The sequence below is a fragment of the Podarcis pityusensis genome (assembly GCF_964106645.2).
Source record: "Podarcis pityusensis genome assembly, chromosome: 12".
Classification (NCBI taxonomy): domain Eukaryota; kingdom Metazoa; phylum Chordata; class Lepidosauria; order Squamata; family Lacertidae; genus Podarcis; species Podarcis pityusensis.
In genome coordinates this window covers 52,998,393-53,010,295 of record NC_138037.1, presented here as the reverse complement: position 1 = coordinate 53,010,295, position 11,903 = coordinate 52,998,393, and the positions used below count along the sequence as shown (strand labels likewise).

The 11,903-nt window shown below is 41.9% G+C and overlaps 2 protein-coding genes across 2 annotated transcripts in view; one reads left to right on the top strand and one right to left on the bottom strand.

Annotated features, from left to right (window-relative positions):
* The first annotated feature begins 4,159 nt into the window (after nucleotides 1–4,159).
* Nucleotides 4,160–7,795, top strand: LOC308460022 (FANCD2 opposite strand protein-like). The gene has a single exon (XM_080976060.1). It carries the CDS (start codon nucleotides 4,224–4,226, stop codon nucleotides 4,752–4,754), a length of 531 nt encoding a protein of 176 aa, XP_080832186.1. The 5' UTR covers nucleotides 4,160–4,223; the 3' UTR covers nucleotides 4,755–7,795.
* Nucleotides 5,351–11,903, bottom strand: part of BMPER (BMP binding endothelial regulator) — a 177,280-nt gene continuing 170,727 nt past the window's right edge. Inside the window, exon 15 of the mRNA XM_080975869.1 lies at nucleotides 5,351–10,533. Within this exon, the coding sequence (XP_080831995.1) occupies nucleotides 10,352–10,533 (182 nt within the window). The 3' untranslated portion in view covers nucleotides 5,351–10,351. The remainder of the gene's footprint in view (nucleotides 10,534–11,903) is intronic.

The following is an 11,903-nucleotide window of genomic DNA, read 5'->3' as shown; positions in this document are numbered from 1 at the left end:
TGAATGCATTTTTGTTAAGCCAGTAACTGAACCACTTTACTATGGGGCAGAATTCAGCATCAAGAGATCAACACTGCATTAATTTAAAGAGGCAGATTTCTGAACCTTGTCTTAAGCCCTCCATGATTCTTTTCTCAAATGTCTAGGACTCGATTTTTCCTGCCCCTGAAGATCTATCATGGTTGTGCCCATGGGATTGTGCACATTTCCAAGGGCACAATCTCTTCAACATGCTCCTCAACAGGCATTCAGGAATGTGCCTATCTCGACAATATCTTGTACATTCTCCAGTCAATATGCATGAATTTCAATAGGTCTTGGAGATTGTGTGCATCTTGACTGCATTTTGTACATTCTCCGGCTATTATGCATAATCTCCTACTGGACTTTGGGAAATGTATATACAGTAGCAATCGAAATTATTCAACCCCCATTGCATATCAGGTTTATTATCAATATGTACAGAGAGCTTTCTCTGTAAGAGTCTTCTTTTCTCACTAAGTGTTTGGGCCAAATGAAGCTAAAGTGTGCCTTGACACCTCTTGGGTACACTCATTTGGGGATATGGGCCTGGAACGGACAGGAAGCCAGAATGGGCAACCTATGGCCCTCCAAATGGTGGTGGTGTTGCTGATATTCATTACCCACCCTTCACCTTAAGGTTCCAGGGCAGGTCCTTTGATATTGTTGAACTGCAGCTCCCATGAGTCATAGCCAATATGGCCAATGGTAAGAGATTATGTGAGGTGTAGTCCAGCAGCTAGAGGACCCCTGAACCCTTATATCCTGGACTCTGCTTAACCCTTTGCCTGCTCCTTTCCTACTTCCCAGCCACTCATCTTCACTCACAGGATTTGTTGCCTTTAGAAACACCTTTCAGCCAGCTCAAAGTGTCAAGGGTCATGTCTGCCAAAGGGCAGTTGGTACAGGGAAGTACACTGGGACATGAGTCAGCTTGCAGTCTTAGACTGGAACACTGTGTGGCTGGAACCTTAGATTGAAATGTTAAACGTCCTTTATTTTAAAATCTCATCTGGCACCATGATCGTGATAACAAGTGACAAGTTACATGTTTGTGCCAGGGTAGAGACATGGATCCTATGGTGATGGCTGGCCAGTTCTGGCATCACATAATTTTGTATTGCCATATATAGCATAAGTGGCAACTTCCACATATTTGGGGGAAGCAGAAATGCAATAAGAGATGTGGGTGAAGATGGGAGGGGTTATTTCTCTGAAATCTGTCCAGATTGGGTGGGTGGGGGTCCCTCTTTAGAGGTATCCCACCTTGGAGGCTATAGATCTTTCTTTTTGCATTAGGCACAATTTTAAATAAATAGCTTATTGATCATTATTTGGGGACTGAGTAATTACAAAAGGGGCACCCCGCTCTACTATGAGATCTAGAATCTCAAGCCGCTAGGTCATCAAGCAGGAGCCACCATCATAGACATCAGTCCATAATTTGACAAAATGAAGCCAAACCTAGACACTAAACCTAGTTGGTCTAGTTTGTTGTTGTTGTTTAGTCGTTTAGTCGTGTCCGACTCTTCGTGACCTCATGGACCAGAGCATGCCAGACACTCCTGTCTTCCACTGCCTCCCACAGTTTGGTCAAACTCATGTCAGTAGCTTCGAGAACACTGTCCAACCATCTCATCCTCTGTCGTCCCCTTCTCCTTGTGCCCTCCATCTTTCCCAACATCAGGATCTTTTCCAGGGAGTCTTCTCTTCTCATGAAGTGGCCAAAGTACTGGAGCCTCGGCTTCAGGATCTGTCCTTCCAGTGAGCACTCAGGGCTGATTTCCTTAAGAATGGATAGGTTTGATCTTCTTGCAGTCCATGGGACTCTCAAGAGTCTCCTCCAGCACTATAATTCAAAAGCATCAATTCTTCGGCGATCAGCCTTCCTTATGGTCCAGCTCTCACTTCCATACATCACTACTGGGAAAACCATAGCTATACGGACCTTTGTCGGCAAGGTGATGTCTCTGCTTTTTAAGATGCTGTCAAGGTTTGCCATTGCTTTTCTCCCAAGAAGCAGGCGTCTTTTAATTTTGTGACTGCTGTCACCATCTGCAGTGATCATGGAGCCCAAGAAAGTAAAATCTCACACTGCCTCCATTTCTTCCCCTTCTATTTGCCAGGAGGTGATGGGACCAGTGGCCATGGTCTTAGTTTTTTTGATGTTGAGCTTCAGACCATATTTTGCGCTCTCTTCTTTCACCCTCATTAAGATGTTCTTTAATTCCTCCTCACTTTTGGCCATCAAAGTTGTGTCATCTGCATATCTGAGGTTGTTCTAATCTACTTTGCTATTACTATTTCCCAATATCAAATTAATTTTAAAAATATATGGGTAGAAGGGCTGATTGCACTGTTAAGGCAACACTTCGTTTTCATATAAAACAAAGCCACAAAATTAATGAGAGGGATTTTGGAGTTGAGGTGAAGTGCAAGCTTACAGAGAAACATCTTTATGAACAGTAGCCAAACCACTTCTTATAGAAGCTGAACTTCAAATGCCAAGTGACTCCTATGGATATATTTCCAAAGAACTGTTATGGGCTAATTTCCTTCCAAAGGGATGAGCACCATTTATTACAAACTGCAAATGAAAAATTAAACACTTTAGGGCGTCTGTGTCATTTGTCTCATCTGAAACTGTGCCAACTTCTTAGAAGTGTATTTATGCCTAACACATTTTCCTCTTAAGTGTTGGTAAAGTTCACCAAAGAAGCAAACTTTGCCAGACAAACTCCAACTGTCAGACTATACAGACTGGGGCCAGAGTACATCTCTTGAACAGAGATGAGAATTAAATATTGGCGTAGCATGGAAACAAGCCCTGCCATAGGTTTTATCCACCCTGGATGTAAGAAGTAGGGGCATAGGAAGCTGCCATACCATGGGCGTAGCCAAGATGGGGGGGCAGGGGGTTATGGAAACTGTAGTCCAACATATTGGAGGACACCTTGTCTTAGCGATTCTTCAGTTGATTTTTGTGTGGATGGAAAACTGCAGTGTACAGATAAATATGAAATTAAAATCAAAATGGGCTGAATTAAGGAAACTCTTTAATGGATTTCACTTGGAAGGAAAAACTTGTGAGATTCGTTTCCCTGTTTGTAGACCACTTCTGATCTCTTTGGCCTGATCTCACCTACAAGAGTGCAGCAACAAGTGATACACTTGTCTGAAACCTGTGGATGAGCTCTGAAAAACAAGTCTTTCCAAAGGAATGGGTTTGTGCAAGTAATAAAACTTTGTTAATCCAGTGGTAAGAAATCAAGTGATGTGGGTGGATGTGTGAAGCTGCCCTTTGATTAGTCAAAACCCACTTTTGTGAACGGTCTCTTATTTGGTGGATGTTGCTTTGCATAAATGGGAGTACAGAACTGGGAAGACAGCTATAATTTTGGACTTAGTATCATCCAGAGGAGTTTTGTTATTTAACTCATTAACAGAGGGCCTTCTCGATAGTGGCGCCCACACTGTAGAACGCCCTCCCTTCAGATGTGAAGGAAATAAGCGGCTATCTTATCTTTAAAAGACATCCGAAGGCAGCCCTGTTTAGGGAAGTTTTTATATTTAATGCTGTATTGTTTTAACACTTGATTGGAAGCCACCCAAAGTGGCTGGGGGAACTCAGACAGATGGGCGGGGTATAAATAAATTATTATTATTATTATTATTATTATTATTATTATTATTAATTTAACTATATCTGTAAGGCCACCCAATATATGTCCTCTGGGAGCTTCACAAAAATAAAAAGAATGAAATGCAATTATTGAAAAAGCAAAACAAAATAGATAGACAAAGAAACATGAATAATAGAACTGTGAACCCCAGATTATTAAAACAACAATAATTACAAATTGCTTAAAAGCTCTTCAAGTACTGAAAAGCTAAGGAAAGCATCTGGTGAGCCTCTCTGGGGAGACTGTTTCCATCATAACTTTCGTACCGACACCAAGAAGATCCTCCCTGCCTCGGTTCATTTAAATTTATTTTAATATCAGATGGCGAGGGAGGGATTCTGTACTTCCAGGAAGAGCCATTCTGTGTGAGTCAAAGGGAGGAGTTTGTGGAACACTGGCTCAGTCTTGGTGTTCTGGAGTGAAGGATGCTCATAATGGGTTGCCGCGGGCAACGGACTGAGGAAAGATGCAACAAGAGCCTGGGCAGAGCAGGGTGGCAGCGGCTGGGCAGCGCTGACCATGGCCAGCGGGTACCAGCTCTGGGCACCCTGGTCCCCCCTGGATGAGTCCCTGCAATGGCTGCGGGGTGCCGTGCCCAAGCCCAGCAGCACTAAGCACCCCTTTCGGGGAGGGCAGAGTCCAGCCACTGCCACCGACCTGGAAGTGCAGCTTTGCTTCCAGGGACTCAGCCTGGTGCTAGAGCCCAGTGCCAAGACCGGAGCTGGGCACCCACAACCCCCTGGAGTGGCTGGAGAGACGCGAGGATGCAGCGCAGCTGTGCACAAGCCCCAGGCCGTGCGGCTCACGGGGCTCGACTCAGTCTTTGGGCACCTCGTGACGGTACAGCCTCCGCACTGGACCGGCTCGCTGCGGGTTTCAGAGCGCTCAGCCTTCTGCCAAGTCATCAGCCCCCAGCAGCGCAGGCCTCACGGGCTCCGCGAACCACAGGTGCGCATGGCGATGGCTATGTGCCGTCAAATGCTGCGAGCCATCCTCCTGCTTTACGCTGCCTACAAGAAGTGTGCCTTTGCGTTGCAACATTCCCGCTAGGACAACCCTGCCTGGGAAAGGGCAGAGCTCAACGGGATCCTTACCTGCCCACCCACAGATTCACCCATTCTCCTTCAGCAACATCAGTTCGTTCGCCAGTTCCATCTACCTGTGCCACAGAAGTCTCCTCCTCTCCTCCATCGCCAAGCTACTTTTTGCCCACCAAGAGGAAACATTCACTTAACAGCTTAAGCCTGCAAAGAAAAGATACAGGCTGGCACAAAAACCTCCGATTGTTTGCAGAGAGATGAAACTAATCATTCAACATACTAAAGAAAAGGATCATATTTATCTATGCTGTGAACCTATTCCCTTGCAGCGTCTGGCTCATGAACGGGGAAAAAAAATATAGTTAAGGCAATTAAAAAGAATGAAAGCCTTTATAAATAAATGGACCGAGTGAACGTTGAAACTCAGATCAAAAATTTGCAGACATCTTCAGTGAGAGACAATCTTCAGAGACACAGACACTTGTACACCACTCAACGCAAAGGTAATTTTTCAAAACCTTCCTGCCTATCGTTTTCAACATGAACAGTAAAAATAACTGCATTACAAGATGGGGCCTATATAAAAAACAACAACAATATTTTCTAAAAAAAAAAAGGTAAAGGACACACATCTGCAAAGCGAAGAGACTGCACATTTTCAACAACAAAGTAACATTCTTATATTAATGAATGAAGCTGGAATATAAATGTAAATTAAGCCAATTACTCCATAAACCAACAATGACTAAAGGGCAATAATACAATGAAACTCAGATAGCATGAAGATGTATGGATTTCAAATGGAAGAAGTTTTGAGATTCTCTAAATGAAATCTTATTTCTCCAACCAATGAGCAAAATGCACCACTTTCCTGACCAAACATCTATATTTGACATCAAGATGAAATTACTGCATAGAAAACACTTTCCTGTGCTATGATTTTAAAATTTTAAAACAATCATTATTTGTTTACACCAATGGATGAAGACTTCAGCAACTGGAAATTTATTACACAAAGTTCAGACTTAAAGAACATAAACACAAATTATTATTTTTTTCCTGGTGGAAGAGCTTGGAAACACAAGCCTTATGATCACTGTCCTAAAAATCTTTGTTTTCAGAAAAAGCTTGAAAATGCAAGATTTAAAAATTCAAAGCCACAGAGTCACCAAATCATCTAATGATCACATTAAAGTGGTTTGAGCACTGAAATCTAAACTCATTGGGATCACTCTAATTTCATAGATACACAAAAATCACCTTAAAAAAAAAAGGTGTTTTTTGAAAACAATCTTCAACTCTGAAGAATTTCTATCTACAGAAATACTGTTATGCAGCATCCCAAAATGGAATTTAAATGATTGTTTTGATTAATTTATTCAATTTTCTCTGTCACCTCTGCCCATTTTTTTTTAAAAAAACCATGCACTCCTTTTACAACTGATGGGTGCAGTTTATATTAAGGAATTATGGATTCAACCTTCAGAAAAAGTATCTGCCTGTCAGTGATTGGTGAGTGAGATCCCTATTTGTTTAAGACAAATGGATGAAGACATTTAAAGTCAGAAGCAGAAGTCTAAATGTGCTTCTTCTTTTCTTTCCTGGCATGACTTTAAAAGTGACTTTTATTCCCAATCTACTATACAATGATTTTTCCATTTGCCAATAAGCAACTAAAAACCAACCAAGTTCTGAAGGAAATTAAGATAAATGTTGCCACTTCAAGGTTCTGGGCTCTGTGTGGGTTGTTGTTTCTTATATCTTAACATTGCTAAATGGATCAGCAGTTCTATAGTACAGTGTACCTAGATATTCTTGAGCTTAATTTCTGTTCAGACTATTCAGAGGCAAGGAACTTTGCAGCTCATTGATGGCACCTACAAGAACCACCTTACACAGCTGAAAACCAGTGGCCCACATTTGAAGTCACAAAGACCACCAGTCAGACTAATATTGATTCAATCAATAGCAAGGAGACATAGCCTATTGTAAAAGTGCTGGTTGGCTTTGCAAATTAAAGGCACTTTCAATTCACAATAAATATATTTGCTGGCCTGCAAGGAAGTACTGAGAAGATAAAACACCATAGTTTGTCCACAGCAAAATTCAGGCCTTGGACATCTTGCACTTTACACAATTTGCAGAAATCAATGTGAAATTATTTCAAGGATTAGAAGTATACCATTCCTCTTGAGTAAAAGTCTCTCTTATCATTTGGCAAAGCAGCTTACCTTCAAAACAAAATGGGGATGCTATTGTTGGCTACTTGTCCTGTGTACAATTTGCTAATAGCTGGTGAATACGAACTATAAAACCTGGAACATTGATTCAAAAAGGTAGTCCTCATTTATTACCTGCTGAGATGAAGAACACATCAATAATTCGACTCAGGGAGTATTTGAAAGGAATTGCTAAATCTTTATCATCTGCCAGGTGATATTCACAGGTATCTTACCTGAATCAGTAAATGAAGATGAAGTCCAGTCACTGTGTTTAAAAACAATACACCATTGTATGCACTGACCTTAAAACAAAAATAGCTGCAACCATTGGCTTACATGAAGTTCAGATCTTTGTAAGAATATTCAATACAGAGACTTTACAAAGTGGTTCAAGTTGACAGAGATCAGATTATGCCTCACCATAAGCTAAGGAAGTAACTCCAACAGTGAAATGTGAGATAAAAGAAGCTTACAACAAGCATATTCCTACAGCCTCTGTTGCCTTGAACCTAAACAAATAATAACTTTTTAAACCCAACACCTTTATCCAAATAGGCGGGGCGATAAAGCGGATTTTCAATGCGGTATTAAAAGCAGGAATTTTTAATACAGCTTAGAAGCAATTCACCTTTGTCTTTACAGCATTTCAAAGGAAAGCCCTTCTGGTGGCTTTTATTTCCAATAATGGAACCAGCTTTTGAAACATGTGACTTTACCTTGAAACATCCAAACTAAATTGTATGGATTTACATCCTGTTAACCTGATGCAGTTTATTTTAAGTGAAACTTGACGTTCAGAGAAAAAAAAATTAAAAACCCTTAAGGTCCAGTGTGGTCTGAAATTTATGTGGCATTTTCTTTCCCAGCGTCCAGATTAGTTTTCATTTAATTAGTCATTATTATCATGTAAGGCCACATTGTGTGGGTGGCATACTATTAATGTAATTTAAAAAATAAATAAACCATGAGGGCATTTGCAAGCACCAGCATGATATATACTCAGTTGTGCTTGTCTGCAAGCAAACCAGAGTTCAATTTGCTCAGTGGAACACCTCTATACCTAAATCTGCTCTGGGGGGGTGGGAATATCTCCCCAATGACTCTGTGCTTCTGGTCCTACAAAGAAGCCACATTGCATCAACTTCCACGCTGCTAAAGTTGGGAAAGGCCCAAAAGTTTGCTTGCATCAGATTTCACATTTTATGTGCTGGGACATACAAACATGCATGCAAGAAAAAAAAGCTCTTCTAGGTGTTGGACAGAGAATCACAGGAAAACCTTTTTCCTTTATGAATTTCAAAGCAGTAAATATGTTTATAATGAATCAAACCGCTGTTCCAACTCAAACAGGCATAGTATTTAATGGTTATTTTTAAAAGAAATTAAATTCCAAAATTGTTTATGAGATGAACTGAAAGCCTATGGTTAGGTCTTTGTCTGACACAAATATTTTTTGTTTCTTTAACATTTATTTTCCATGGCTATCAAACATAACATATACAGGTAGATGCATTTAAATATTTAAATAAACACCTTTTGTTTTTCCTTTTTGTTACTCATCCTGTACAGTACACAGGTGCTCTCTGTGATAAAGTTCTTCCACTTTATTTTGAAAGGAAGTGAAACATTTCAGCATGAACAATAATCTTCCCATCTCAGCATGAACAACCATCTTCCCATCTCAGGTAGTAGGGAATAGCTATCACCTGGCACAAAACACGTTTGTGGAAAATGGCCGAGGAATTCTTAGGCATGGCAGCACAGTGAATATTTGTGTCTCTTGCTGCATGTGCTACACGTCCCTTTCTGCACACGTCTCGGCTGTTGTCTAGTCCAGGAGGACAAAAGGCTGAGAAGTGCAAGGAGGATTGCCACCTCTTTCCCCTTCTGCCAACATTCGCCATGGTGGCTGTGTTCTATATCCACTGCTGGAGGCAATATGCTTCTGAATACCTGTTGCTGAAAACCACAAGAAGGGAGAGAGCTGTTGCACACACCCCCACACACACTACCTGGGCGGCCATTAAGCGAGGGGGCCAGGCCAGGCTGGGCTCTGGGGCCCAGAGACCCTCAGTGGCAGGCAGGGTGTGGATTCCTGTTTGGGGGAGACTGGTTCGCGTCCCCTCAAAATCATGAGCCTTCTGGTCCTCCCTACACTGCGTGCCTGGTGGTTGGGAACTACATCCTCGGCCCCCATGCATGTGGTTGGGTTCATTTAAATGTTACGCCAACTAAAGCGGTGTTCCAAGGAACGCTGGAACGAACCAACGAGGCATAATCTCCAATGCCAGGGTTCTTTGCTGAATTAAGGTGCTCTTAACAATCACCCGAGGCTGGTCTGAGGTGGGAAACCTGAGCCGTCCCTAGATAAATCCGAGCTTCAGATAACACCTGTTTCTTATGTATCCGGAAATCGGGATCTAATAGTAACTTTATGCGGAAATCCTGTGGCCTTGGGAGACGCATCCATGGAAAATTGGGAGGCGATGGCTCGGTGGGTGCTATCGTGCCATCAAACACCTGCCTTATTTACACAAATGACTCACGTGGCTTACAGGTGGAGATAACAGAAATGCTAATACATAAACTTTATAGCAAAATAATATACACATAATAACTCGTCCTTCTATGGTTTATATAAATGATGCCTATTTTCATATGTGTGCGCACATGTATGTGTATGTGGGTATATATAGTTAAAACTAGGACTGATGCTGCCATATCCCAGGGGCCTATATGTATTTAAGCCAGAGAAGTTAGGGGTGACCTGTTGCTTCAATGGGCACTGTGTGGAATTGTTTATGCTATGGCTGTTGGGTTGAGGATTTGATCAAGGGGGGTTCATGTTATGGGGACCTTTCTACAGTGCTGGGGAGTGGCAGGTGCTCCCGCCATTTTTTATAATCCTGCAATACCAAGGGTATGACCATTTATTTCGGCTCTCCCTGAACTTGCTATTACACAATACACACACAGAGGGGTGCCATTGGGGCCAGGATTTGGGGGCAGAAGTCCAGGATCACATGTAGCAGAATGAGCAGGGATGGGTAACTTTTTTAATTCAGAGAATATACATTACTATCAAAAGGGGGGGGGGGGGGACCCGTAATCCTGGCAAGTCCAGAGTCTTTTAAAATTACCTTACCGAGCCTCTCTCTTTCTCTCTCTGTATCAACATACACTTGTGTTTATGTTCATATATATATATATATATATATATATCCATATACACATATAAATATATAGGCACACATATTTCCCCCCACTCTTTGTGAGAGTGCTTTGCAAAATCTGCCAGCCAGCACTGCAGTCCTTCATTGGCTGTGAGCTTAGAAAGGTTACCAAAAGCCACCAGTTACAAAGTCCTTGTGGATAAAAGCTAATGTCACCGCTGTGGACAGAGAATGGGTTTGATGCATCGTCCTTTGTGGTGGACTAAGTTTGCAGGGCAGTGGCAGCCTGCGATGCACGGTTTATTGCAGGGACCAATCTCGTTCCAGTTGTCGCATGTTTTCACGCATCCAGGACCGCAGGTATCATAGACGGCACCATGTTTACACTGGGTGGCTGGAAGATAATTCAAAGAAAGAGGAATGTCATCGCTTAAAATTATACCCATGGGTTTTACCATATCCCATATCTTGTAATATTATGGCACAACGGCGCAGTGTTTTTTATTGCAATTTCTCAGTGGAACATTTACTGTAAATGTCAAGGAAACAAGGCGAAATGCTTTAGAGGCCTCAGCCCGGAAATTGTCTAAGAGATATGTGTCTAAGAGATATGAGAGTCAGCTGCTCTTTCCTGCTTCTCAGAAATTCGATGAATAGTTGTTTTAACACTGCATATAGAAGGGGGTGGCAAGGAGCCCCTCTGTGGGCTGGATTGCAGGCGGGCATGAACGCCTGCGATTTCCAGCATCTGCGCAGACGCGATTTCAGGTGCCACGAAAGTGAGTCCCCGCACCGCGCTGGTTTAGCGCAGCACACGGGGACTCGCTGAGCGGGCAGCTCGGTTCAGGGGTGGCTCGGGGGCCAGTAAAACGACCCCTGTGGGCCTGCAACAGGCAAAATCAGTCTCCAAGTCTTCTTAAATTGCACACCAAAAATCAACCTGCATATATTTTAGCATCATTTTTGTTCCTTCCAAAAGGGATATCTATATCTATATCTATATCTATATCTATATCTATATCTATATCTATATCTATATCTATATGTACCTATATCTCCCTAATTTACCTCAGAACTGGAATAAATCAACACCTTTTATCCCTTTCTTAATCATAATACAAGTTAATGCAAAAACAGAAAATCAGAAAACAAAACGGATGACACTTAAACTGGTATGTTTTTAATTTTGCCATTACGAGTTCCAATTACGGTTAATTTGAAACATCCAAATTTTGCCTTTCCTTGCCTGATCCCAATTTATATTTTAAAAAACACGACTGTGTGCTACACTACCTTTTCTCCCTCTCTTTTCATATAAAGAAATTAGGCCCAAGGATTACTTTATAAAGCAATATATGAGGCTTTGCAATATCTTCATTCAATGCTCTTCCTTTCAAAGTTGTGTTTTATGCTACTGTTTTATGCTATCTGACCAAGGTTTTACGTTTTAAACAATTTGCTTCTATTTTTCTCTTATTTCCTAGGACTCTGTGGCGAAGGGAACATACTGTGCCCGTGCTGAGAGCTGAGTACAGGAGGGGAGGACCAAACGTGGGCAAACTACTCTTAAAGGAGCATGGCAGGTGGTCAAAATCCCCATCACTCTCCTTCCCCACTGGAGGATTCTGGGTGTTTTGCCATGCTTGCCAGGAATGGCCCAAAACACATAAGGGGATGAGTACAGTGGGATAAATCTGTTCCATGCTCCACCAAAACTTTTTGGAGTGCTTTTTGGAGTACTTAATTGCAAGCACTTGGATTTAA